Source organism: Drepanopeziza brunnea, assembly GCF_022702325.1.
Source record: "Drepanopeziza brunnea f. sp. 'multigermtubi' strain 214-2 chromosome Unknown ctg13, whole genome shotgun sequence".
Lineage (NCBI taxonomy): Eukaryota > Fungi > Ascomycota > Leotiomycetes > Helotiales > Drepanopezizaceae > Drepanopeziza > Drepanopeziza brunnea.
Window position 1 is genome coordinate 1,863,411 of NW_027094076.1, and position 26,660 is coordinate 1,890,070.

The 26,660-nt window shown below is 51.1% G+C and overlaps 7 protein-coding genes across 7 annotated transcripts; 4 read left to right on the forward strand and 3 right to left on the reverse strand.

Annotated features, from left to right (window-relative positions):
* Positions 1-879: 879 nt before the first annotated feature.
* L3040_007667 (uncharacterized protein) lies at positions 880-1,691 on the reverse strand (the record flags this gene model as incomplete). The annotated part of the gene is made up of 2 exons (XM_007291756.2): positions 880-1,501; positions 1,552-1,691. The coding sequence occupies 2 exons, from the start codon at positions 1,689-1,691 to the stop codon at positions 880-882; spliced, it is 762 nt and encodes a 253-aa protein (XP_007291818.2).
* Positions 1,692-4,727: 3,036 nt separating this feature from the next.
* On the reverse strand, positions 4,728-5,861 carry L3040_007668 (uncharacterized protein; the record flags this gene model as incomplete). Its single annotated transcript, XM_007291754.1, has 3 exons — positions 4,728-5,415; positions 5,464-5,717; positions 5,790-5,861. 3 exons carry the CDS (start codon positions 5,859-5,861, stop codon positions 4,728-4,730), a joined length of 1,014 nt encoding a protein of 337 aa, XP_007291816.1.
* Positions 5,862-6,064: 203 nt separating this feature from the next.
* Positions 6,065-8,816, forward strand: L3040_007669 (uncharacterized protein; the record flags this gene model as incomplete). The annotated part of the gene is made up of 8 exons (XM_066154942.1): positions 6,065-6,106; positions 6,175-6,188; positions 6,241-6,301; positions 6,481-6,602; positions 6,654-6,696; positions 7,054-7,354; positions 7,401-7,942; positions 7,989-8,816. 8 exons carry the CDS (start codon positions 6,065-6,067, stop codon positions 8,814-8,816), a joined length of 1,953 nt encoding a protein of 650 aa, XP_066010821.1.
* A 696-nt stretch (positions 8,817-9,512) lies between these two features.
* On the forward strand, positions 9,513-10,505 carry L3040_007670 (60S ribosomal protein uL14; the record flags this gene model as incomplete). Its single annotated transcript, XM_007291752.1, has 5 exons — positions 9,513-9,526; positions 9,664-9,711; positions 9,927-10,173; positions 10,319-10,396; positions 10,473-10,505. 5 exons carry the CDS (start codon positions 9,513-9,515, stop codon positions 10,503-10,505), a joined length of 420 nt encoding a protein of 139 aa, XP_007291814.1.
* A 1,380-nt stretch (positions 10,506-11,885) lies between these two features.
* On the reverse strand, positions 11,886-12,651 carry L3040_007671 (uncharacterized protein; the record flags this gene model as incomplete). Its single annotated transcript, XM_066154943.1, has 2 exons — positions 11,886-12,362; positions 12,415-12,651. The coding sequence occupies 2 exons, from the start codon at positions 12,649-12,651 to the stop codon at positions 11,886-11,888; spliced, it is 714 nt and encodes a 237-aa protein (XP_066010822.1).
* A 4,859-nt stretch (positions 12,652-17,510) lies between these two features.
* Positions 17,511-19,342, forward strand: L3040_007672 (uncharacterized protein; the record flags this gene model as incomplete). The annotated part of the gene is made up of 3 exons (XM_007291750.1): positions 17,511-17,716; positions 17,964-18,589; positions 18,756-19,342. The coding sequence occupies 3 exons, from the start codon at positions 17,511-17,513 to the stop codon at positions 19,340-19,342; spliced, it is 1,419 nt and encodes a 472-aa protein (XP_007291812.1).
* A 5,143-nt stretch (positions 19,343-24,485) lies between these two features.
* On the forward strand, positions 24,486-26,461 carry L3040_007673 (uncharacterized protein; the record flags this gene model as incomplete). The annotated part of the gene is made up of 4 exons (XM_066154944.1): positions 24,486-24,541; positions 24,597-24,753; positions 24,806-25,304; positions 25,548-26,461. The coding sequence occupies 4 exons, from the start codon at positions 24,486-24,488 to the stop codon at positions 26,459-26,461; spliced, it is 1,626 nt and encodes a 541-aa protein (XP_066010823.1).
* Between the last annotated feature and the right edge of the window lie 199 nt (positions 26,462-26,660).

Consider the following 26,660-nt stretch of genomic DNA (forward strand, 5'->3'; position numbering starts at 1 on the left):
TACCCGGGGGCGGAGGGTGGGGAGGCTGGGAAGCTTCTAGGAGGAGAACCGGCGTTATCTAGTCCCGTCTAGCGAAGTTTTCTCTGTTCAGTGCTCTGTGCTCTGTGTTCTGAATCTTGGTGTACTTTTCGATTAATCGTAATGGGGAGAAGCCGGCCTGTGGCTTGACGGAAACCAACAGTGTGACTTGTAAATCTTGGTATCTTTGCATATCTGGGATATCCTCCTGCCATGCCATGGATTTCTCCCTGGTCTTCTGGTCGGGTCGGCGTGCGAGGGAGGGAAGACTGGCTAGGGGCTTTGGAGCTGGAGGGGAGGATGGGCTTGTCATGAGCTTCCTGTGCTCGGAGCGAGCCGCTTGGATGGAATACCGAGCTAGAGCTACGTTTGCGATTTTGCTTTTTTATTTTTCACTAGGGCTGGTAGTGTTAGTGATTAATTAGAGGAGGCGTCGGTGGATTCGTGCGTGTTCCTTCTGATCTACTATTATCTAGTATTGACGAGAATCTAATTAATGAGTTTTGAGTAGTGATACGGCTTGGCGCTGGGATGGGAAAGCAAGGAAGAATGAGGAAAGGGTATCTTCTACCAACGCCATGGTATCGATTGAAATTCCCATCCTGGTCCTATCCTATCCCATCCCATCCCATCCCATCCACCAAAACATGTCTAAAATACTCGAGTGGCTTGGAAGCCCTCTACAACACAATTGCATCCATCCATCCTATTTACTATCCACCCATCTATCGCTAAACCGCTATCACAAACACAAAGGCAACCAAACACCTGCTCCAAAACCACCATGAGAGCCAATCGATGCTCCCCTAACAATGCTTCATCATCCACCACCCATCATCCTTTCCTCACTTTCCCTCCATCTTATTCAGCACACGATGAAACCCGCCCACCCGCTCCCTTCCCGAATTTCCTCCCCGGGCCAACCCTCTTGGCAACCCTCACTCCCACTCTGTGCCTCCTCGCCCCCTCCCTCCAGTCACCAGCCCGCTTGCAAACCGGCAGCACACCCACGCCCAGATCAACACCCTCGTCACAGCTGATAGATGTCGACTGCTCGGCCTCCAACCCCACAGCGACCTGCGCGTGACCCTGGTAGACTTCAACAAAGACTTCCCTCTGAGCCGGTCCGATCGGCACTGACGAAAGTATCGTCTCGAAATCGTGTACCTCTGATAGTTTGAAGTCGTGGTGGCAGACACGATTACAGTCTGAGCTCTGTGCTGTGAGGACTCTGGGCTTCGTGTCTGCCTTCGGCTTCGGTTTTGGCTTGGGCGCCGGTAAGGGAGGAAGTGGACGATTGGCGTAGAGCGAGACGATGTTCGGGTCGCTGGGTGTGTACGAGATGGAGCTCGGCGTAGGAGACGCACGGGGAGCGGAGACCACTTGCCAGCCATCCTTCGAAGGAGTAGCTTGGGGAGGAGGACCAAGAGATGCAGGCCGCACGAGTCCCCGTTCTCTGATGCACTTCCGGACTTCCAAGAACCTGGACTCAAGTCAGTACATGGGCTCACAACGGGAGAGAAAAGCACCCACGTATCAGTGAGGTGACGTTGATAGAGAAGCTCAAGTTTCTCTATGTTTGTCGTGCTATTATCGACGTAGAGATTCGCTACCCATCCCCGTTGCCCTTCCAAACTTTCCTCGGCTGTCAGCTCAAGAGTTTGGACTTCCATGTTGTTTCTGATGTGAGGCTGTATCGTCAAGATGTTGGTTCTAGAGTAAAATGAGGAAGAGTAAAGTTTTTGTGGCGAATGTGCCTTTGATATAGGAGTAACAGCGGTCGTAGCTTCAAGAACGCGATAGACCCTTGGATGATCATAGTAGCGCTTCGGAGCAGGTCAGATACTGTGTCGATGTCGGAGACATCGAACAGGTGTAAACAGACCTGCGTGAAGCGGCACAGCGGGGTAAACAAAGTGTTGAAGCAAAGAGGGTGAAAGATCATGACGTTTCATAGCGAAGCCTGGTTGATCTGCATTGTTCGTTCACTGAGACCAAGTTACGAGACAAGAGGCAAATTAAATTGACGGTAACTTCTGGAAATAAGCTACCGAGCCAGGAAGCTGGGAATATGCGACACCGAGCCCACGGATTCCACCACAAGTAGTACTTGTGGTCAAACATTTGTGTGTGAAAAGGAATTCTGTGTGAACTTTGTTAGAAGTGATGATGCGTGGGTACAAACAGGGCGGCGAAACTTCATCCCGTTTACTTTGATCGGCGATACACTCTTGATCTGGAGGCGAGGGGAAGAGCGCGCCAGGCTCTGGCAATTCTTTGATAGAGAGGAATGTGCAAGAAATTGAACAAGACAGGTAGCCAGCCCTAGTGAACTGTCTCTTACGGAACGCACCTTCTACTCAAAGTCTGTGCTCGCAAGAAATATCTTACCTCCTCTACTCTCTGAAGTGAAAGCTACAGCCAACTTCTGAATCGCAAGATCTCCCTCCACAAACCGACAATCTTCCACCGGACACATCGAAGGCGTACAGGGGCAAGTTTGGGATTAACCATAGCGATGGATGTTTGATTCGGAAGCGTCAATACGACCGATGTCATCTGAAGATTTGCTTGTTTACGACGCTGACATATAGATGATAGCCGCTGGAGGAGAAGATCAAGTCCGTGCCACAAGCAGGGCTCTTCTGCGGGGATAAAACAAGAGCAAGTAAGCATAGACGGAGTTGTGCCCCAAATAGGACATCAAGCAATTAGTAAAGTTTGACAATCCACATGCCCTGCACTGGCCCTCGCTTACAGTCGTCTGCCGATTGACAACGGTCTAATGTCAAACTCGCAATGCGTAGGCAGTGACAGAGATTGACCGAGCCTGGCGTGGTCGTTGCAATCTCACTCTCCGCTATAAGAATGCGAGCAGAGCCTCAGCTGCCGAGAACCGGCTGAAGCGAGTAAGGCATTCCTTTCCTTGACGTTCGACCCCGGCGACGGTCGACTACCAACGGGCTCTGCCGAGTCGGCACTGCAACACTCGGGATCGGATATAGAATCTCGGTCCAATGAGTCGCCTGCCCCCACCTACGCACGGGAAATGGTTCGTGTAACTGGGCGCTTCAGCTCATGATGAGCACCGAACAACTGTTCTTGGATGCCAGTGTCGATGCACAAAGAGGGGGCTGACTTCGAATTCGTTCCAATGTTGGTTAAGGTACAGGTGGCTTGAAAGATGAGCGAGAGGACAACCATGGCTCGGGCCGGGCCGGAAGGCAAAGTTCGGGGTGGTAAGTTTCCACACGAACTCGGGTTCCAAGCCAGGTAGGTATTGGACGAGTTCTCTGCAGCGCTTCAGCCCTCCCCCATTTGTATCCTTGCGTTGGCATCTGACATCTGGGATCTGGTGGCTGGTTCTGGCAGGATTTCCAGAGACTGTTGAAAGCGCATTCGGGGCAAGTTTCCGTCTGCTGTGTTGACATCCGTCATGCTTTCTGGGATGAGACTGCGGGATCTTGATCGGCTCTCCGGAATACCCAGAGAGCGTGAGTCCTGACCGATATGATAGGGAACTAAGACTCCGGGTATGATCCCGGAGCAGCGATTGTAGAACCTTGATTGAGTCTTGCATGGCGAGGATTTTACCGAAGCGCCACGCCCATGCAGCTCAGACTCTTACTGTTGATACAGGATGTTCTACTACATCTTTATTCTCGTTTTTCAGCATTCAGAAAGATCAAGTCGCGCGCCTCGAGGGTCTGGTTGTGGATCGGCTACACTGCTGGCACACGAGACTGCATGGGAAGTTGACCGTCTGCAGGCAGCTAAACCATGTTGTCGAATCCAAAGTCCCGACTTCCTTCCGATGTGTCATCGCGAGCGGATTTGTTGAGGTCCGAAGAGAAAGGGAAGGAGGGTGCTGGAGCCCTTGGAGGACTGGAGGTTTGTGTTGAGCTCTGGGAGGCAACGTGTGTTCCGGCAGTACCAGCGTCAGGAAAATATGCAGCTTTCACTGCCTAGAGAGGCAGTCGAGCATATCGAGGAATCTGTCATGAAAGACTTCTGAAGGACTGGTCTTACACTCGTTGATCGAACCTGACAAAGGACTGGGTGTCATGACAGTTTCTAAATCATAAACTTCCTAAGTCAAAGTCAGCACGAGCCCAAGCATGGCAGCTTAAAAATATTTAAGTTACGACCTGCCTCGAGAAGACTTCAGGACACATGCAGAGTGCCTTCGTTGTGCACTGAGTTCAGGTCCAGTGTTTAGAGACTGCGAGTCAAGCGTAGTCGATTGAGAGAACCACGCACTACTGGCTCCTATATAGAGATACGAGGGGGCCGTCAGGTCAGGTGCTAAAGACGGGCTGGGCACGCCTGGTTGTGATAGGGATGCGAAAATTGAAGAAGAGAAGCTCTGGCTGAGGTCGATTAAAGAGGGTAGTTCTCGGCTGGGTCGGCATGTATATGCATTCGTGCTGCTCTCAGCTCTGCCTTTACGAACGAAGAGGGCCATCCCTATTCTCCGCTACAGTCCGCTTTTATCTTTGAGTGGCCGTACCTAGACAATCCAGTCTCAGCACCCGTAACATGAGCCGAAGCACTTACCCAATGAAGCTACTTTGGAAAAGACTAGCGAGCATCCGCAAATGCCCCTGAAATTGGCTCTCGCATTTGGCGACCACGCCTTGCATAGAGTTCTATCCGATGCCAGAGAGAGCCAAACGCCTATCGTATAATACAGTGTGATGCAGATATGATTATAGGTCCTCTTCCAGATCCATAGCATCCTCGTTCGCGTGTCCATTTGCATCAGACTTTTCCTTTGGCGCAGAAGCCTCCTTGTCAATCATCTGTCTCGATACCGAAACAATATTGTCCTCGATTAGCTGCTGTCCAACGTCCTCCAAGTGCTTCTTCGGGTCCACCTTCCCTACATATCGCGTCTTCAATTGATCCTTTGTCAATTCGGTCTCCTCCTTTACACGCTTCTCGTATCCATCAGCCAGGCTGACCAGGTTCTTTAATCTCTCCTTGTTGCGGCCACCCTCCAGGCGGAAATCGTCCATTTGCAAGCCCTCAGTCCAAACTTGCTTGTGTAGGTTCATCAACATGTTCTCCTCCAGCGCAGTCTTGCGGTAGTTGATCCCAATGCTGTAGTAATGTCTATTCAGGCCATGGATGAGTGCTTGGATAGAGGGCTTGTTGAGATGTCCCAGGTTGGATGTGCTTTGGCGGGGTTCTTGACCGAGCATGAGCGATTGGGGGTTGATGAGGCGGAAGGCATCGATAACGACCTTGCCCTTGACGGATTGGATGGGGTCGACGACAACTGCAACAGCTCGGGGTGTCAATTGCTCGAAGGATTGTTGTGTGTTGATATCGACGGAGGAGAGCCAGCAGCCAAAACCGGGATGGGAATGGTACCAGCCTACAACTGTCTCTGGTCTATGTCTCGTTAGTCTCGGAAGCCGAATGTATCTGTTGTGACCTTACCGTCCTGTCTGCCGTAACATATCCATCATCTTGGTCTGGAAGACTGGATCGACAGCCTCAACACTGACGCCTGTACCACTCTGGGGCATGGCAAAGACATCAACTACGCGTACTGTAAAGTCATCCACGAACTCCCCAAGCATCAGGCCCATGACTTCCATAGGTACACCAGCTCTTCCATGTCGCAGCATCTTCAGGAGCGCAAGGGAGGAAATGTAAACGGTTTCGGAGTTATCGATCAGAGTTGTGCTATCCTGGGTAGTGCAGTATCAGTATACTGTCTATTGAAGGCTTCTTGGAGCTGCAGTGCAGCTGGTGAGACCTACTGATCCTGGGGGGGAGCTGTTGAGGCCGCCCATACCGCCAGCATTCGCCAGCATGCGGTTTAACCTATCCATCTCGGTGGGTTTATGTATTTATTGAGCTGGAGTTGGTGGTCCGGGGAGAGATTGTTTGTGAGTCGTTGACGTCGTCGCTACAAACACTCGCTGCTAGTACTGATGTTGGCGATATTCAAGCTCTCCAGGCTAGGCAGAGCTCACTGCGCGTTTAGACTTGGACGCTAAACTTGGAATGGACTAATACTGGGGCAAGGCTGAAGATGAGCCTCGCCTTGGACTGGTCTTGGCTTCCCGAACATCAAGTATACCCACGCAGGTGTATCTCTCTACACGTCTCTCTCCCCAATCATATACTTTGAAAAACAACAAGGCTGGCGATGTAGCGTCTGTCTCCTCTGCCCTCTGGACGCCCGAATTTCCCTAACAATTTTTCAAGTAGTGAATGTACGTCAGGTTCAGAGTCAGAGTTCGGTTCACCTTTCGGCTACGCAACACTAGTATGGAATCTCTCTCTACTTGCTCTTCCCTTCTTCCTTCTCTCCCTCAATATTTCTTTCTATTTCGACAACACCACACCCAAAACTTCCCTCACCGACGCTAATCTCGGCCGAAAGATCTTCGGACTTTCAGAGATTCTTCTCCACCTTAATCTTCACTCGTGGCTCACTTCTACCAGCTCGACATCATGCTTGGAAATACCAACTCAAGAATGCCTCCCATTGATCCTCCCAGAGGCCATATTCGAGAGGCCAAGAAGAAGGTCGCTTACTTCTACGATTCTGACGTGGGAAACTACGCGTACGTTGCTGGCCATCCTATGAAGCCTCATAGAATCAGGTTGGCGCATAGCTTGATCATGAATTATGGGACCTACAAGCATATGGAGATCTATGTAAGTCAGAAGCTACTCGCCGCAGTATTATTCTTTACCATTTGCGCACAGCTCGTGCATTTCCCAGGCTGTTGCTCTGTTGGAGACACAGCAGCGCTGGGCGCCCGAGTACTACTGCACCATAGACCTTCCTTTGCAAGAGGGTTTACTCGTGCATCTCGTCACCTAGTATCAACAGCTTCGATGTCTCCGATTCAGGCGTTCTGTTTAGTTAAATGCTTCGCGATGCCCCCGCTCTCACCTCCGGATGGAAGGCATGAAAGTATGCGCCAGGGCTCAATCGGCGTGCGCCTCGAAACTGCTGTTCCTTCGCGACTACCAACGTTCTGCAGAGACATTCGCTAACTTCCTGCACAGCGCGCCAAACCAGCATCGAAACATGAAATGTCCCAATTCCATACCGACGAGTACATCGAATTCCTCCAGAAGGTCACACCCGACAACATGGAATCGTACTCGAAAGAGCAATCTAAGTACAACGTGGGTGACGATTGCCCGGTGTTTGATGGGCTCTTTGAGTTCTGTGGGATCAGTGCTGGTGGCAGTATGGAGGGTGCGGCTCGTCTCAACCGTGGAAAATGCGACATCGCTGTCAACTGGGCTGGTGGACTTCATCATGCGAAGAAGAGCGAAGCAAGTGGCTTCTGCTACGTAAATGGTAAGTGGCCCGAAAGCGTACTGAGTACATGCTAATTTTCTCCTAGACATTGTTCTCGGTATTATTGAGCTGTTGCGCTTCAAAAAGCGAGTCCTCTACATTGACATCGACGTTCACCATGGTGATGGTGTTGAGGAGGCGTTTTACACCACCGACCGCGTCATGACCGTCTCATTCCACAAGTACGGCGAGTACTTCCCAGGCACGGGCGAGCTCCGCGACATTGGAGTCGGTCAGGGCCAGAACTACGCTGTCAATTTCCCACTCCGTGACGGCATTGACGATGTCACTTACAAGTCCATCTTCGAGCCAGTCATTCAGGCAGTAATGGTCAACTACCAACCGGAAGCTGTCGTTCTTCAGTGCGGTGGCGATAGTTTGTCTGGCGATCGTCTTGGATGCTTCAACCTCAGCATGGAAGGTCACGCCAACTGCGTCGAGTTTGTTAAAAGCTTCAACCTTCCAACGCTTGTTCTTGGCGGAGGAGGATACACCATGCGCAATGTCGCTCGCACCTGGGCTTATGAGACTGGTATTCTTGTTGGTGAAAAGCTTGACCGGACTCTTCCTTACAATGAGTACTACGAGGTAAGACGATAATTACCGCCACTGTTTAAATTCTAACACTGTCTAGTACTATGGCCCCGACTACGAATTGGATGTTCGAGCTTCAAATATGGACAATGCTAACTCACATGACTACCTCGAGAAGATCAAGATTCAAGTCATCGAGAACCTCAGAAAGACCAACCACAATTCCGTTCAGAGCATGGAGACTCCCCGCGAAACAATCATAGGCGGCCGAGACGAGGACGACGACATCTTGGACGATGCTGATGAAGACGAGAACGTGGACACCCGGTCTTCACAGAGACGAAATGACAAGCGCATCGTGAGAGACGATGAGCTTGAGGACAGTGAGGATGAGGAAGAGAACTTCAAGAATGGTGTTCGCCGACAACCTGGTGCGTTCAGACGACGCAATCAAATGGACTACAAAAACGACAACACCGCCTCAGATGTTGATATGGACAGCGGAGCACACACACCATCTGCCCCAACGCCTGCTTCTCATGCCCCAGCATTCCTTGTTCCCACACAGTCTGGCGAAGTTGGGTCCAATGCTCCGTCATGCGCAGACTCACCAAAACCTGCTGTGGATACTGAAGGGGATATTGACATGACCGACGACGTTGCTGAGCCCGACCAACCTGCTACCGCCCAATCAATACCCCCTGCCGCTACATCCGCTGCTGCGACGGTCACCGCAACAACCATCGAGCCAGAGCTAGCTACGGTCAAACAAGAAAGTGAGATGGAAACCATGGATACAGAAGTATCGGCTGAGGTTATTACTGGCCAGCCTGAGCCACCAGCTGCTGCAGCTGTCACGGAAGCCAACGCAGAAGTAAACGCAGAGATCATGGAGCGAAAGGCGAGCGAGTCCGAGGCCCGGCCGTGATCGTCGATGTAGACGTGGCTCTCACCATCTGCACAAAGAGGCGGCTAGGTGGTATGTACTTTGTATATTTCAGCATGGCGCATGGCGTACGGAGCGGCCGGTCACACTACCGAAGTTATCTTCAGTCCCAAAACGAAGCCTTCCCTGTACTCATAAAAATTTGCAATGAAATTTTTCTATGAATTTGTGTAACATTAATGTGAAGTTGCGACCGAGAAAATGATCACGCGTCGAAGTGTTCCTACAGAAGATCGTGTTTATCTTTTTCCCTGGTACACACCTACCATGATGTGGAAGGCTGCGTTCATCTCTGCGTGTACTCGATTTTGAGTGTATATGTCACGTGCTGTCAAATATGGGAGATCAAAACGGTATTGGTTGCAAACGGTAGGAGGGACTGCATGGAAATAGATAGGCGAATATGAAATGATAGAGGCAGCTAAAGTAGGCTTGCTAAAATCCTTTTCTACCCATTCAGTTTTCAATCCTGGGGACAATTTTCTCGACCAAATTGAGCTTAATGCTTAGTGCGACCGATCCTCGGTTAGCGATTAGGGCATGCCACTCAGCGGCCGCAAATTCTCAATCAATCTGCGAACGACGACGACGAATTTTCTTCCCACTCGCCCCAAAGCAACTCACATCGTCCCCTCTTTCTCTTTGAATTAACCACCGAGTCAAAGAAAAACCGATAAGATGGCCAAGATCTCGTACGTTTTGCCTCCTTGTTTTTCCGCCGCGCGCTCCGATTGCTTGGGGATTGCTTTGGGGGGTGATCGGGGAGGAGAGTTTTTTGGGGAGAAAATGATGAGAAGTTAGGAAGGATTAGGAACTGACAGAATCGTAGACGTGGTGCCCCTGGTGGCAAGCTCAAGATGACCCTCGGTCTCCCAGTGTAAGATACCCTACCTACGATACGACTGCGATTCCCACGATACCACATCCCACATCCCACCAGCAAGTTCGAGGCCGATTTCGAGACGGAGGAACGCGCCGGGCACAATATTCCTCAACACTTAGAACAAACATGCCTGAATGAAACTGCGGACCTCCGAATAGAACGTCATAGAACGGAATGAGGGAAAGATACTGGCTGACAATCCCTCTCAGTGGCGCAGTTATGAACTGCTGTGACAACTCCGGCGCCCGTAACCTTTACATCATCTCCGTCAAGGGTATCGGTGCGCGCCTCAACCGCCTGCCTGCCGGTGGTGTCGGTGACATGGTCATGGCAACGGTCAAGAAGGGAAAGCCTGAACTGCGCAAGAAGGTTATGCCCGCTGTTATCGTCAGACAGTCCAAGCCATGGAGACGAACTGACGGTGTCTTCTTGTACTTTGAGGACAACGCTGGTGTTGTAAGTTGGACCCTCAGCATCTACTTGTGAGGACGGGTTTTGGAAAATCGCCAAGGGAAATGGGCTTGAAGCGGTTTAAGAAAGAGTTATTGAAGGGCAGAGGACTATTGGGTTAAAGGATAATTGCTGACGGATCAAATTACAGATCGTCAACCCTAAGGGAGAGATGAAGGGATCTGCTATCACTGGACCTGTCGGAAAGGAGGCTGCTGAGCTTTGGCCAGTACGTTTTTCCCTATCACATACCCCAAAACCCAAGTTCCCCCCCATAAAATCAGAGAGCTAATACACGTATCCAGCGTATTGCCAGCAACTCCGGCGTCGTCATGTAGAGGGTGTGAGTTTTTTCCGGGGTTCGGGCATGGACGGGTATGCGTTTGCTGCTGCTGAATTTAGAAAATGAATCGGTAGCTTCTTTCCCAATGCTTCAGCTGTACTTTTGATGATTTATAAGCTGTGCTTGTGTACGGGACCGTCTTTGAAATTCTTGGGGTAAGAAACTGGATTTGGTAGCTGACTAAGAAGAGGGCGACGTAGGGATGCGCCGTTGCTATGTCGGTATCTTTCTCATTCGGGCAGCGAAGAAGCCCAAGGCCGTGACTTCGAAGCATACCTATTCAGAAGCAAATGTAAAGCAGTCTTCCCACAGAGGCTCAGCTGGCTGCTCCGTCACACACACCAGAGACCTCCCGCCCAGCCCAGTGGCTCGGTAACCGCCCTCAAACTATCTCCCTCTCTTTCTAATCACAGCCTTAATGAATATTTTTCTTCTACTCTATTATTATCTTCTTTCCGACTGTACACTCCCTTACCCTACCCTAATCCTTCCTTCCTTCCTTCCTTCCTTCCGTTCTTCCGTCCGGACTCTATCTCAATGAGTTTCGCTGGGCCATGGCCAGCTTGAGATCTGCGATTTGGTGCCTTTCAACTTTGGTTCGTTTCCGGAAGCTCAGACGTGCAAGGTCGTCGTCGTCTTCTGCTGCAGCTCTCTGCTCTTTGCCGATCTGCATTTGCAAATTTGGTTCAAGGATGGAAGAGCTGCTCAGGAGGAGAGATGAAAGACAACACTAGCTAGACCCTCTCCCGCTTGTGTCGGCGAGGGGGGAGTGGAAGAGGGGAAAGTGGCTGGCTGGCTGCTCGAATGGTAAATCTTCTCGTTGCATGCAGAAAGAGGTCTTACGACTTGTTGCGTGCGTCCTGGGTGTTCAGGGACGGGATGGCACGGGATTACCGAGCATGAGTTAGGCATATTTCGCGTCCGCGGTTTTGAATTGGAGTGTTGGCGTTATCGGGACGGGAATGGATGGGGTGTTGGCTTTCTATCTCGCTCGCCGGGGGAAACAGCTGAAATTTTTGATGATACCTCGTAGCGGGGGTTATGGATTTACATTCTGTATGGGTAGGTAGGGAGGGAGGTAGGTAGGTGGTGCTGGACGGATAGACAGAAAGGAGGATCTGCATATCCTGACTTATACCACTGCTGGCGGACCAGGGCAGAAAAGACAGTCTTGAAATCAAACGCTTTCGAGTCCCTTTTGCCTGAGACAGCTACCTCTCAGGTCTGTAAGTATCGCCAATTTAGAGAGAGAGAGGCATAGCCAACCGACTCCAGAACACTAAAAGGATATACTCATAGGCAGGAGGAAAGCAAACTATCAACTGCTCGGGTCTGGAAGCGTTCCTCGTTGTTCCAAGATATACCCTAGGAAAACCTACAATATACTCTGGACTACCAATCGATAGGTTCCATAGGTGCTCCTCACGTCTGGAAAGGCTTCCCAGGCTGCTTTGAACTGATTCTCCAGCTTCTTGATCACCTCATCGTTGTTCGGATCGAGCACATGGTCCTTCTCGGGCATCAACGACCAGAGAGGCAAAGATGCAACATATTTCTCGCTTCGCTTAAATGATTCGATAGCGAGGCTGAGACCGAGATCGTCTGTGATCCGCCCCATCTGAATGGCCTGGGTCAGGGTCGCGCTCGACAGGGCAAGGCAGATCGCACCAGCCACGAAGCGGCGGAGGGGTGTCCGCGGGTAGCTGTTGGCACCAATATCTTGAATGTTGTAGAGTGGGACTTGACCGCCGGGCACTTCGGCCCTCTCCTCGTACATGTTGGAAACGCGGTCCACGGTATCGTTCTCGAGACCTGGCGCATGAAGGCAGTCAATCTCCCAAGGCAGGGAGGTCTAGCCTTGAATTCTTGAATGGAATACTGGTGATGCCTTCCTTATCGCTAACGAGAATATTCGTCTTGGTTTCCGAGGCGGGGGCTCGGTAGACCTCAACCTCACCGGTCTGAATCCAGATTTTGGAGACCTCCGAAGCCTCCGCATGCTTTTCGTCCAGATGAATAGTTACCGGCTCTGGATCAGCAGCAGTCGTTCCAGCCATCACTCGGAACAGAACCACAACATAGCTGGAGAATTTCAGAAGTGATGCGGTATCGACGTAGTTTTTCTTCCCGTTGCCAAGCATGATAGTGGTGAGAGGACCAAGAGGCCGATGCTCGCAGATCTCGTTTCCGTTAGCGAAACTATAGGCTTCCAGTTATTGTCTCTTCTTGTTTAGATCTTTGACTTGAGTAGAGGAATATCAGGGGTTACCTACCACTTTCGACCACCATCAGACTTCATTCCACGGCCTCGGGCAGGAACTAAGTGGCTCCGGACGAGTTGTTTTATTCATTAGTCAGTAGGTACGAGGTATAATTTAAAGCAGAGTGAACATACGATAGGAATTGTGTAGAAACATGGATTATTAGTAACGCCTATACGAAGTGTTTCAAAGCTATCAAGGAAGCAAGGACTGACAACCAACCGACACCGAGTCCACTGTGCCTGCCCTTCAGTTACAGCTCCGGTATCTTGAGCTTACTAAATCCCCTATTACAGTATTATCGTATAAAATCCTTGATAAAAGCGGTTTTTGGGGGGGGGGGGGGGGGGGGTGGTTGGATACGATGGAGCATACCTATAAGATCAATGAGGTTACCGTAGTTCTTAGGGATGTTGATCTCGGGAATTTTGGCGGCTTAAGTTGAGACCAAGCCATATGAAAGCGGGAGATATCTTGTGAGGGCTCACTCTTGGCTACTACCGGTAATCGGCAGAACCTATGGAACATAGCACCCATATGCTATCCTCAGTTCCGCGGATCAACGTGTGTCCAGTTTTGTAAGCCTCGGCTGCAAAACTCATGGTCGAAACACTGCTCAATTGACTCCCCTGACTTACTGGCCGCAGAAATAACATCTCTAGTTAGGCAGCCTGGAGTGAAATCCTGGGGAAATCTATCGTTGAGTAAATGTTAGGGTCTTGCAGCAAAGGGTCTTCGGGGACGTCCCTATGCCCGCCATGTGAATAGCGTCGTGTGAAAGCGTAGCTTCGTGACCTGCCTTCCCTATACAGATGATCGATTGAAACCCGGTCGGAGGAGGAAAGGGCTTTCGCTCAACCTTAAATCATTGGCGGAAGTTATAGAAATTGTAAGTGACATATACGTATGCCATCTATGAGGCTCGTCTTGGTTCTCAATCTCTCTAAATTTGAATAACCCAGAGCATGTCGAAGAATTCTGAATAGATGCTAAGGAATAGTATAATTATAACAGCTTTTAAAAGATCTGCTTATAAACTCATGAAATTCTAGCTTGTGGTAAAGAAATTTTAGTCGTCAATCTGTAGTCGATTTTCAGCAACGGGCTAATATCTCTGACCGAAGTTGACGGATCTAGTATTTACTTAGATAGATATTGCTGCTTTGAAGTAACTATTTATGCCTATGCTATCGGGTGACAGTATCTGTATATCACGACAGGCCCATCACAGCCATTTGATATGGCCTTCTTTAATCAGCAGCCAGCGAAACTGAGACTCACCAAACTCACCAAACTTCTCAGGCCTTCAAAGTACCAATACTGAGCTTCCAAGACGGTGATTCCGAGGATCTCAGTTTCTGGGTCGACGACTTCCCAGGATTCTCTCTAGCTGCGAAACAAAACCGGTGCAGAATGTTCTCGTTACAGTTTCACTCGTGGCTCCGGGCCGACAGGGCTGTGCATCAAGCTGATTCATCATCAAGATCCTTTCCTTCCACCGATTCCTAATATACTTGTTGAAGATCGAGCCTTGCTGCCCTCACCGGCCTATACCTTATCATCAGAGGACGTTTACTCCCGGTCATTTCTTGGACATCTTCTTTCTCCCGGAACATATCTCCTCCACACGCCTCGAACATGTCCTCAATGCCATCGTATCGACTATACAACATGCCGTCAGACCGCTGTATAAAGCCAAATTACCATCCGTCACCCGATCCTGCTGAGTACGTCCACCTTGCACTCTCATGAGCCGGGCTCTTAGCGGCCGAATCGGTTATTGTAGCACACCTGAGCTAGTCTAGGTAGCGCATTTCAAAGAGATCCTGTGAACACGACGCGTCAGCTCGCTGTATGAAGAAAATATAATCATCGCCGTGGTTTATCAATCTCACCAATCAGTTCCCTCCTTTTTCAGCGAACCCGATGCAGACGTGATTACCAGGAAAGAAAACCAAAGCGAGAGAGGGCAACCCGTCAAGACAGATTTAGATTCAATACAAGAAGTACCTGAAGATTCTACGTCTAGCTAACAGGAGGAGAAGAGGAAGAAGAAGAAGAAGAAGAAGAAGAAGAAGAAGAAGAAGAAGAAGAAGAAGAAGAAGAAGAAGAAGAAGAAGAAGAAGAAGAAGAAGAAGAAGAAGAAGAAGAAGAAGAACAGCTTCTCTTCCCGAAGATTTGGAAGCCACCCGGAGAAAAGCGGTACGTGAACCAACTGTTACTTAGCGAACTTCCAACGCAAATAGCAAAAGATGACCACTCCAACGCTTCAATCCACCTCCGACTTCGACATGAACGCATTGGTTGTCAGGAAGACAGTGGCAGGCATAGACCAAGAGATCAGGGTCGCAACCACGCTAGTCTTCGATATGAATTCAAACAGGAAAAGGACTGGATACATTTCTGAAAAGGTCCAAAGCTGCTTCGTCCGCGATCTACCTCACCCTCCGGACTTAGGAGACCAAGATCAGTACAAAAGATGGCACGTCGCCGAAAACAATGCTAGGTAAAGCGAGACGGGCGATTACAACAACTCAGCGAGCCCCGAAGCGCAAGAAATGCCGGGATGATAAAAGCCCAAGAGAAAGAGGACTTTTGCCTCTAGAACATTTAGAGATGTATCATGTCGCCAGCAGCTCAGCTTAGCGACCAAAGGACAAGCTTCCAGAAATTTACGATCAACAGACCAGACGCTCCAAAGAAAACACATTGAGCTCCCTACCCATCTCAACTCGTCCCGGGTTGGCTGTAGCCCGAAGATGTCACACGGATACAGATCCGAAGTTCGCCTGCTGCTCATTTGTCGCGCCGAGCAGTCATGACTCGCTCATGCTATATGCCACACAGCAATCACCAAGCCGCGAGATGGCTTTACGAGCACTACTCTAAAAAAAAGCATCCGGGTACCGAATCAGGTGTAAAATTAGAATAGCAATCGCTATCGCTCCCTTTTTAGCCTCGGATAACAAACGGTGGCATCGCCTCGGCTTTGGCACCGCGGACAGTTCGCGCCTCCCGCTTTCGTCGGTCCATACCTACTAGCCATTACCCTGTACGAAAAATTAAAGCTTGTTCTCGTCATGTGGGAAGTAGTGGGAAAGTGGGGGGAGGGGCGGTGTTTATCATCGTCGCGTGCTTTGTGAAATTTATATATATATATTGTGGAGGGAAGAGCTCCAGCATATACCTTGACTGCGAATCAAGAGATATATAGATATATAGTCATAGTAGAATCGGGGGGTGAAAAGGAGGGGGAAAGGAGGACGTTCGTGTGATACTCGAATGTATGCTGTATGTATACGTATTGTAGACGATGATGATGTCCAGGGAGGAACAGGCCCTCGTCTATATATAGGCCACACGCGTGACGTGACGTAGCCACGTGACAGAGGCGCCTGGTCGAATACTAGATACAGGGACAAAACAAATACAGAGCACGATCTCCACCACAGTATTCTCTTGATACTTAAACTGGTCATTTTCTATCGGAAAGGAGGCTTCGAGGATGTGTCTCTGACACGTGACGTTCAGAATCCAGGGTTGGAAAGATCTAAGCGAATGAGGAGCCGAACACATAAGAAAGGAAACGGTGAACCGACTTGTGCATTCGTTACAATCCTGTTTCTTTTTCGCTTGTAAACTGTGCTCGGTTATGGAAGAGGGAGGCGTTGCTGATATATATATATATATGAATTAAATAGCAATGTCGTCTACCACGGTCAGCTGGGAGCTCTTCGGCCGCTTAACCATCCATGGTTTAGAAAAGTTCAAGATTTTTACCCTCGTTGTGTTGTGCTTATCTGGTATTTAGATCGTATATCGCCATGCTGCTGCAACTATATACCCATCCATTTCTCTCTTTGATTTTTTTTTATTTTTTTTTATTTTAGATGTGTAGCGCGCAAGGTCCACCCGAGTCGAATCTACTCTATCCGGTTCTCGAGACCCAGGCACAGATGCAAACAAAAACAAAGAGAATTTTTTTTCTTTTGGCCGTTTTCAGCATACGACAACATGCCTGAGACTTTTGACAGAAAGAGAAAGGGTGTGTACGTGTGAGTGAGTCGGAATGTAAGAGAAAGGGAACTCAGCACAAAGGAAAACTTGGGGGGAAGTCGATTGGCTGCTGAGCCGGCTGCTTTGTAGTTAAGTGGGTTTCGAGGCCCAGCCCTAGCGCCGCATGTTTTCCTGGATCTAAGCGAGACGACAAACAAAGAAGGAAAGAGAGAGAGAGAGAAAGAAACTCGGAGATCTCGGAGAGGGTATGAGATGATGAATGAGAGACATTATGGAGAATGGAGGAGGCGGTCTAAGAAAGGGGAATTGGGAATCTCGAGAATAGAGAGGCGACTTTGGTTGAGCTTCGTGTTTGGTATGTTGTGGTAGTGCGTGTTGGTGCCTTTTGACTCGATTCTTGATTTAGGAGAGGGGCTCGAGGGGGAGATATAGATCTTTTTATTTCTGATCTGTGTTATATATACTAGAACGCTACTCGCTGCTTCTTTACGGGGAAAGGGTATACTGTTGGCATTGTTCCAGTTTGCTCAGTCGATACAGTCGATCCAAACACACATACCGGTACATACACACATACACACAAACCCACCACACCTCTCTGACAAAAACCAAGAAATAAGAACCAAGAAACAAAAAAAATGCCTCGACACAATCCCATTCCCGATCCCCTCCCGCCTCCCACGCCCACCCTAATAACAACAAGCACAACAGCAACCGCGAAAATGAAATCAAGCTTCAGCAGCTTCAAGCACCCCCGCTTCCGCCGCACCGACCTCTGCCTTACAGAGTGGGTCGAGCTGTACCGGCCCGGCGGCTACCACCCGGTCGTTGTCGGCGACGAGTTCCAGGAGGGCCGGTATCGCGTCATAAGGAAGCTCGGGGCAGGGCGGAGGAGCACGGTCTGGATGGCGGTTTGCGGTGCGGGCCGGTACGTATATAGACGTGTACTACGTATATGCGATGGGGGGTGTCTTGATGGGTTTGGTTTCGGATACTGTACTTGCCGATGATTTCCTTCGTCAATTTCGCGTCTGCTTCTGCGTCTCCATCTTTGTCGTTGTTTTCTTTTCTCCTTTTGTTTTTCTTTTGTTTTTCTGCCCCAGAAGGGAGATGAGGAGACAGGATAGGGCAAGGGCAAGGGCAAGGACGAGTCTGATCTGACATTCCCAACACAGCATCGGAGGCGCACCCGCTCACCAGAGCCGCGAGCCTCACCCCTACGTGGCCCTCAAATGCCTAGCCAGCAGCGCCGCGCACGCCCCCGAGCTCGAGATGCTGACGGCCCTCGCGTCTCCAAGCCCGCACGGAAGCGCGGACGGGCAGCGATACATGCTCCCCCTCCTCGAAAGCTTCACCTCGGCCTCCCCCAACGGCACGCACACCATCCTCGTGCTGCCCCTCCTCGCGGCCGACGCCACGACCCTCCCGCCGCAGCTCCCGTGCTACCGCGCGCAGACGTACGACGAGATGCGGCGCGGGGTCAACCGCGCGCGCTTCGGGACGGGGCGGGCGAAGAGGGTGCTGAAGCAGGTGTTGGGCGGCCTGGCGTTCTTGCATGCCCGCGGCGTGGTGCATGCCGGGCTGCGCATGCGGGCTGTGGGCTTCCTGGCGGGGGAGAGGCTGGCGGGGGTTGAGGAGAGGAGGGTGACGCAGAGGAGGGCCCGGACGGAGAGAGTGAGGAGGGTGGATGGGAGGAAGGTGGATCGGAATGCGCCACGGTATGTGGCTGCGGCCATGGGGATGGAGGCGTTTGCTGATGTCGATGTTGAGAGGGGGATCAGGATTGGGGATCTGGGCAGCGGTATGTTATTTTTTTGCTGTTGCTGTTGCTGTTGCGGTTGGTGTTGTTGGTGCGGTTGTTGTTTCTTTGAGCCGGCCTGAGTCCTGCTTCGTGGGATGCGAGAGTGGCACGAGTGATGTAGTGGGTTGCAAAATGCTGATGTCTGTGTTCATCTCTGTGCGCGTAGCTTTCTACGCCAGTTCTCCACCAGAGATATTGGCGACGAAACCCGAGTCGCACCATTTCCGCGCCCCGGAAGTCATCTTGCCGCTCGGTAGCAGCAGCAGCAGCAGCACGCCTTTGACGCCTGCGCTCGACATCTGGGCCTTCGGATGCCTCATATACGAGCTGCTGACGGGACTGCCGCTCTTTCCGGTCGCGGACTTCACCGAGCAGGAAGATGTCGACGTCGAGCACCTCATCGCGCTGAACGACACCATCGCCCCGCTGCCCGCGAGATGGGACGCTCTGCTCTTTCCCCTGACCGCGGAGGCGAGGGAGAGCGCGCCGTACAAGAAGCGGCAGCGGGTGATGCAGAGGGATGGCGAGGGCGGCTGGATCCAGACGGGCGTGTCCGCGATTGGGAAGTTGAGGATGGAGCGTCGGGACACGCTCAAGGCGCTGTGGAAGAGAGAGAGGCCGGTGGACGTGGATGCCAAGGAGGCGGCGGAGATCTTCAAGGTGTTAAGGGGGGTGTTGCGGTTTGATGCGAAGAAGAGGCCGACGGCGGGCGAGTTACTGGAGGAGCAGTGGTTCAAGGACATTGTGGTGTAGTAGGTAGTTTGTACGCGGCGCCTGTGGGGGTTTGTGAGATGCGAAAGTAGAGATCGATACCCTAGGAGCAAGTTAAGTGAGTATCTTCTTAGCGGACATCTCTCGTGCCTCCGATATGATGTCGTGCTCGTATGCATCCAAATTTCTCATGTTCAAGACGTCAGCGACCGGTGCGAAATAAAATACCCCCTCTTCCTCAGCGTCAGAAGGTAAACAAACCCTCGCTTAAGTATTGCTCTTCGAGCAGATCGCCCTCACTCGGCCGCCAGGCAGGTACAGAATAAAACGCCGGCTGACGAGCCGGCGAATCGACAACCAGTCGTACTCGCGAGGTCAAACGCCTTGCTCGGAGGAGCGATTATTCGCGCTGGTGTACGTAGTGCTCGCTGATCCCGTGTACCGAGATGCGGCATATCGAGAATCAAAAACCAGATACCCGAACGCACACCTCACCATCATCTCGTCTGCGTCACCCCCCCTCTTTTTTTTTCTGAATCGTCCCGCTCGAGAGGTACGCGGCCACAGAAATCCGACCCAGACCAGCAGCAGCAGGAGTATATATACACACGTATCTATATATATATATATACATCCCCGCCCCTCCAGCCCACCGGTGCAGATCCCGATCTGCGCAAAAAGGAAAAAAAAAAAGAGGAAAAAAGAAAAAGAAGAAGAAGAAGAAGAAAGAAAACTCACGAGGAGCCCGCGATACAGCCTTCTCGAGCCCCACTCACATTACCTATCGGACGCCTGCTTGCCTCCCTTACCCCTCGCTGCTCCTTACTCACAGCCCGGATTTCCAGATTTAGACATAGTTAAGTCGTGCGCAGGCACCGGCTCGCTGGGTCCTCTCTGATCAGCGCGGAAAGTTTTTTTTGGGGGGGGGGGGAAAACTCCGAGAATGTTAACAGGGGAAAAAAAAAAAAAAAAAAAAAAAAAAAAATAAAAAGAAGAAAAGAAAAACGCTATTGGTGTGTTTGATGTGATAGAGATAGGTATGGTAGGAGTCGTGCGTGCGTGAGTTTGGGAGCTTTGGGGATGTCTAATTTGGGGGAAAGAGGTGAGGTGAGGTGAGGTAGGGTATGGTATGGTATGGTACGGTATGGTATGGTCATGGTCATGGTATGGTAGCTTGTCTGTACTATACGTAGTATATGCAGATGACGGGCAGTTTCACGTGGCAGTGGAATAAGACTGTGAATGAAGCACGTCAGAGGTCTCAAGACAGAGAGAGGGGGAGCTAGGTACGTAAGTACGTAAGGTCAGGTGTGTGTGGTATGGATGAAAAGGAGCTTGATTGTGCTATATATACTGATAAAGGGCAGTTTCACGCGGGAATAGAATAAAACTGCGAATGGAGCACGTCAGACGTCGAGAGAGAGAGAGGGGGGAGGAGCTAGGTAGGTAGGGTAGGTAGGGTAGGGTATGGTAGCTTGTTTGTACTATATATGTAAAGAAAGGGCAGTTTCATGCGGGAAAAGAATAGAATAGAAGACTAGAATACTAGAATAGCCTATGAATGCAGCATCGAGATCGAGAGAGAGAGAGAGAGAGAAAAATGGAAATAGAAATAGGAATAGGAATAGGAATAGACGCCCGTTCGGCCTTTTCTCGCTTGTTTCATGTTTGGCTTGGTCGAACCGCAACCAACCGAGCGTCTTTCTCTTTCTTTCTCTCTCTCTGGTTTTTTTTTTTTTTTTTTTTTTTTTTTTTTTCCCCCTCTCTCTTCTTCTCTCTTTCGGCGATCGATTGATCGGATTCGATCTGAGATGTACGGACGGTCGGAGTGAGACCGTTGCCAAGAAGCCGGATATCTTAAGGTGAGACGAGAGGGAGCCGCAAGTGTGCTCGGGCCGCCGTTTCCGCTCGCTTACTTGGTTTAGCCGGCTGTCAGGCTGTCAGGCTGTCAGTTCAGTCTGTCACTGTCAGTCTGTCCGTCGGCGGTCTCGGATTTGGGGGCCTTTGCTGTGTGATGGCCTCGGCCTTGTGAACCCTTGCTTTGCCTTGCGGATAGACGTTAGAAACATGGGGTCTACCGGCATGGGTACACCATTCAACCAGAACAACCACAAGAACCAGAACAACCACAAGTAAGTAAAGTAAAACAAGTCTTTACGTAAGTAAACAAATCGTCGCTTACCAATTCTACAGATCTATATCTATATATAAATATATGCATATATATACCTATATATATATATTTATCGAATCGAACAGTCACCTAATCTTTCTCTGCCTCCCCTCCCCTCCCCACTTCCCCCCCACCCCCCGTGACGATGACGAAAAGCAACGCACGTACCCACACCCGTTTCAGAAACCCCATCACTCAGAGTAGTCGGAAACCTAAATTTCCGTCTCGTCACGTCGCCATTCTCGAAGGATTCCCGAGGAAACGTCTTCTCTTCTTACTACCCCCCCCCCCCCCTCTCTTTATCGCTCTTCCCCTCCTGTCTTTCTTTTCCTCCGATGCATTGACACAGGTTAGGTGGATTTGCCTTGGCGGTTTGTGTTTTGGTTTGATCTTTTGAGAAGCCTCCGAGCACCTACTCTGTACGGGACGAAGGAAGGGACGTGGCGCGAGGTACGTTGTCTGAGGGGAGGAAGACGGAGCTGGGCGGAGCTGGGCGGAGCTGAGCTGCGGGTGATTAGGGAAGGGAGAGGGTAAAGGAGGATAAAGGGAAGGGAAGGGGAGGAAGAATGATGGTTACTTTTACGGGTAAAGAGGGGAGGGGGTAAGAGTTGGGGCTGGTTGGATGTATATTGATTGTTGTGGATGGTACCGTAGACCGAACGCAGGATGTTGGCTGGGGCCGTTGGTAGCTAGCTACATACTGTACCGGTCTGGTAGCGATTATGGATCAGGATCATGTATGGCTGCTGTGTGTAGAGAGATGAGAATAGAAACAGGTCGTGTGTTCGCTCGCTTGTTTGTTTGTTTATCTGTCTGTTGGTCCTGCCACTTACGGGTGGAGCCGTATATTGATTTACTTCTTTAGATTTTTTAAATGGTTTATGTAAGTATATGTCAAGAAAGAATACCAGATACACATAAATATCCACCCAGGTTTGAAAACTGGAACACGAGGCGTCGCATGAGAGTGGTGGATGCAGAAATATTCTCTGTACATATATATGCCCGTCCGTCCAGCAGTCGGCCGCTCCGTGTCGCTCCGCGTGCAGGCAGCCAAACCTCCGATTCTGCATGAGGTAGCGAGCGGCACGGAGAATTATTACCAACTAGACGGAAGTATCGAACGATGCTTTCTCTCTCTGTGTCTATTTGCAGCCAATGTGCTGGCCCTTTCATACCCACCCCGGGCGAACAGAGTCGATGCAAAGATAGATTCCTGCCCGTCCTGACGTGGGCTAATTTGGGAACCTTCTGCCACGCGGGGATTGTGGATGCAGAGATGTAGAAAGAGGCATAGTAGCGTTCTAAATGAGACGAGATGACACTTCAGTGCTATGAGTTCTCGAGCAAGCATGTGGCTGGGAGGAAGAGGTAGCGCGGGCGTGTCGTATCAGGTGCTGTACTATATTGAGATGACCGTGGTGGTGATCATACGGGTTGGCGTCTTGTTTACGTTCTCGAACAGAATTCGAAGCACACGGTGGCATGCAGGTAGGTGGAGGAGTTTGACGGAAAGTCTAACATGGGAGAGAGGGCGTGAGGCTGGATGGATGAATCGACGGGTTCATGAATTGATCGATGAATGAGGTGAATAGATGAATTGATGAATACACGAATAGATGATAGATGAATAGATGAATAGACGAATGAGTGACACTAAGTGCCTGACTGATTGATAGATTGGTAGATTGATTGATTGATTGACTGCCAGACTGCCTGACTGCCTGATTGATTGAACCTCGGGGAGTTCATGATCATTTCCTTACGCATAGAGATTAAGCGACCGATGGAATGAACCGACGATTACACGAAGCAATTCACCACGACAAGGCAAAAAAGACTTTGATAGACAGCTACGGAAGATGAGCCTGCGGAAGATGAGCCTACGGAAGATGAAGCTACGGAAGATGATACAATGCCTCGAGCCCGTTTCCCAGTATAGCAAATTCATGTACCGTCCTTAATCTCCTTGTTGGTCGGTACGGTACCGGTACTTCGATGATGACTGCCGGCACCTGGAGGGGAGTGTCCAGCTACTACGTAGCTGGCCAGATTACGTTGGCGTGTCACTATCATCACTTTCCACGGCTCGCTTGCTGACCATTCAGCGCTCATGTGTCTCGAATCTGTCGACTGGAGCCGCTATCTGCACTCTCTTCCCCCAGGCCGGTGGTGATCAAGACACCCCCCGTATCCCCCCCCTCCCCTTCACCCCTTCGCCCCTTCGCCCCTTCCCCCTTCCCCTTTGCCCCCCACTTTTAATAACTGGAAATGATCGAACAACCAAATTATACGGAGAGCGAAAAGGCCCCACCTTGCGTATTCCCCACCGTAGCACGTCCCACCCCAAGCCCCCGCCCAGCCCTGTGCACCTTGTTCTCGCACTTCCCACCCTTCCCACACTTCCCCCCCCCTCTATATTTAGTATCGCGATCTTCCACCTTTCTTCACGTCAACACCACCACCACCACCTCCACCACCACCATCTCCACCACCTCCTCCTCCTCCCCCCTCCGCCTCCTCCTCCTCCCACCGCCATACAAGAATCACCGGCAGCCCACAACTACCGATCTCCCATATATAACATTCACTCCACAGCCCGGCTTATCTTAACTCTGAGCCCCCCCCCCCCTCCCCCCGCTACCGGCAAACTCTGGATCAGCTCGTGTTCTGCTCGCTGCATCGGAAGGCCTGGACTTCCTTGGGCGCATACAGCTCTGCTCTGTCATACCCCAACACCACAACCACAACCACAACCACAACCACATCCCTCGACCATCCCGACCTCGACTCGACCTCCTCCGATCGCGAACCCAGCCCGCGTCTACACTCGACCCTTACATAATTGTCGGCGATTGTGTGCGAAAGCGATAATTCCAACAGGTCAACGGCTGATACCACGCGGTCCGAAATCGTCTTCCGCCCATCTGCCCCCCTTCCCCCCGGTTTGAGGAGCTGGATCAATTCACCAGAACCTCGTTCCACCAGCCGCAAGACCGGCGCATCGCCGTCATGGGGAGACGGAAGATTGAGATCAAAGCCATCAAAGATGACAGAAACCGTTCCGTGTAAGTGCGCCCGGCCGAATCGCGATGCGAAACAGCTGCTGATCCGATTCCGCAGAACGTTCCTCAAGCGCAAAGGCGGCTTGTTCAAGAAGGCGCATGAGCTCTCCGTCCTCTGCTCCGTCGACGTCGCCGTTGTCATCTTTGGGAACAACAAGAAGCTGTACGAGTATTCCAGTAGCGACATTGGAGAGATCATGAACCGGTACCAATATGTATGTAGAAACAAACCCTCGGTGCGCATGACAGGGGCTGACAGCGAGGCAGTATGGAGCAGCAAACGAGCACAAGGGTCCGGCGGACTTCAATGGGAAGGGAAAGTTGGATGACGACGATGATGACGATGATGGATCTGGACCTTCTCATCACGGCTCGGTCGAGCCTCAGATGATGCCGCCTCAATTCCAAAATCATGCCTTCCAGCATGTCCGACATCACACACCCTCGGCCTCTCCCCCTATTCCGAATGGAGTCTTCCCGCCTTACCCACAACAACGTCAACACACTCCCCAACCTGGACAACCTGGATCCCGACCTACTTCGAGAAATGATGTCGTGAGGACAAACTCAAATTTTGCTCCCCAGCCGCAGCATCCTCAGCCGTTACCTCCGAATGGCTACGCATTCATGCCAAACCCATCTATGTACAACCCGCAGAGTGGCCCAGTACATCCGCCGCACCCTAACGGCCTGCCACCGCATATGCAGCAAGCTCCAATGCATAGTCTTCCAGGAGCTCCACAGCCGGGCGGACCTCAATATCCGAGTTACGGCCCACCACCCCCTCAGCAGCAGCAGCAGCAGCAGCCGCCGCCGCCGCCGCCGCAGCCGCCGCAGCAGCATCCACACTCGCAACAAGTGCAGCAATTGTATGCGGAGGAGCAACGAAAAACTTCCATGCCACCTACTTTCCCACAGGAACGGCCGTCATCGAGATCACCGCCGCAACCTCAACCACACGGAACTCCCCAACAGCAACCGCAGCAGCTTCCTTCTCATCAAGAAACAGAGGAGCACCCCCCTGCACCACAACAGATGCTCGAGCCCGTGAAGAGGATGTCAGTGAAGTCACGCAGTATATTTACACCCATCGATGAGTCGAGGTCTATCCTGTCCCAACACTGGGCCTCTTCTACTACCACGGTGGAGCCAAATCGCGGGGAACGACCCAATGCTCCAAATCGGGCTCAGTCTGTGGATGCTGCAACTGTCCCCAGAATCAAGACCGACTACACTCCGCCCCCGCCTCCGCAACGGGCTCAGACCGAGAACAAGAACCGCAATGTCTCCATGTCCTCTTCAGTAGAAGGCTTCACACCCCCATCTCAGGCCAACTTGGCTCAACTTGGGGGTGGTAAGCGTCCGGTTCTGAAAGTCCAAATTCCTGACGAGCCTTCAGACGGAGGAAGCGCCACAGCGGGCTCCAACTCAAGCCAACGATCAAGCCCAAATGCAGCTGGTTCCAACGACACGCGCCAAAACGGCCACACAAATTCCGATTCGCACTCCTCGGGCGTTGTCCTCCCACCACCTTCTCCCTCAGCATCTGCTCTCCTCTCAGCCGGTGCCTCTGGTCCACCCAATCCTTTCGCTCGTCCGCACCCCGTTCCTCAAGCCTCTCAGTCAAACTCAAACAACAGTAATCACATCGACACGCCCGTGTCATCACTACCGTCGCGATTCATGAACAACGATTTTTTGCCTAGCCCGAGTAGCTTCTACCCTGATTGGAACTACAGAGCTGGAGACTCGAATACGTTGCCCAGCCCGTTGAATTTCGCTACCCCTGTTGTGGGCACGGGGCCGAATTTCCTGAGGGAAGACAGCGGTGGGCGCGAAAGTGGGAATAACAACGGGAAACGCAAGACTCCTGACGCGGAAGGCGAGAACGCGGATGTGAAGAGACCGAAACTTGTCGTTTAATCTCTGTCATCTCTTTACTTTTGACACATGTTTTTACGTCTCTTTTCACTTTGGGGTATCCGGGGCGATTGCTTGCTTGACATGATACGATACGATATACCTTATAGTTTCACGCTCGGAGTCTGGATCCGCTTGACAAGATGACTTAATTGCTCCTCACAAGCAGTCTTGTCTTTCCTTTCCTGTCATCCTCGTTTCT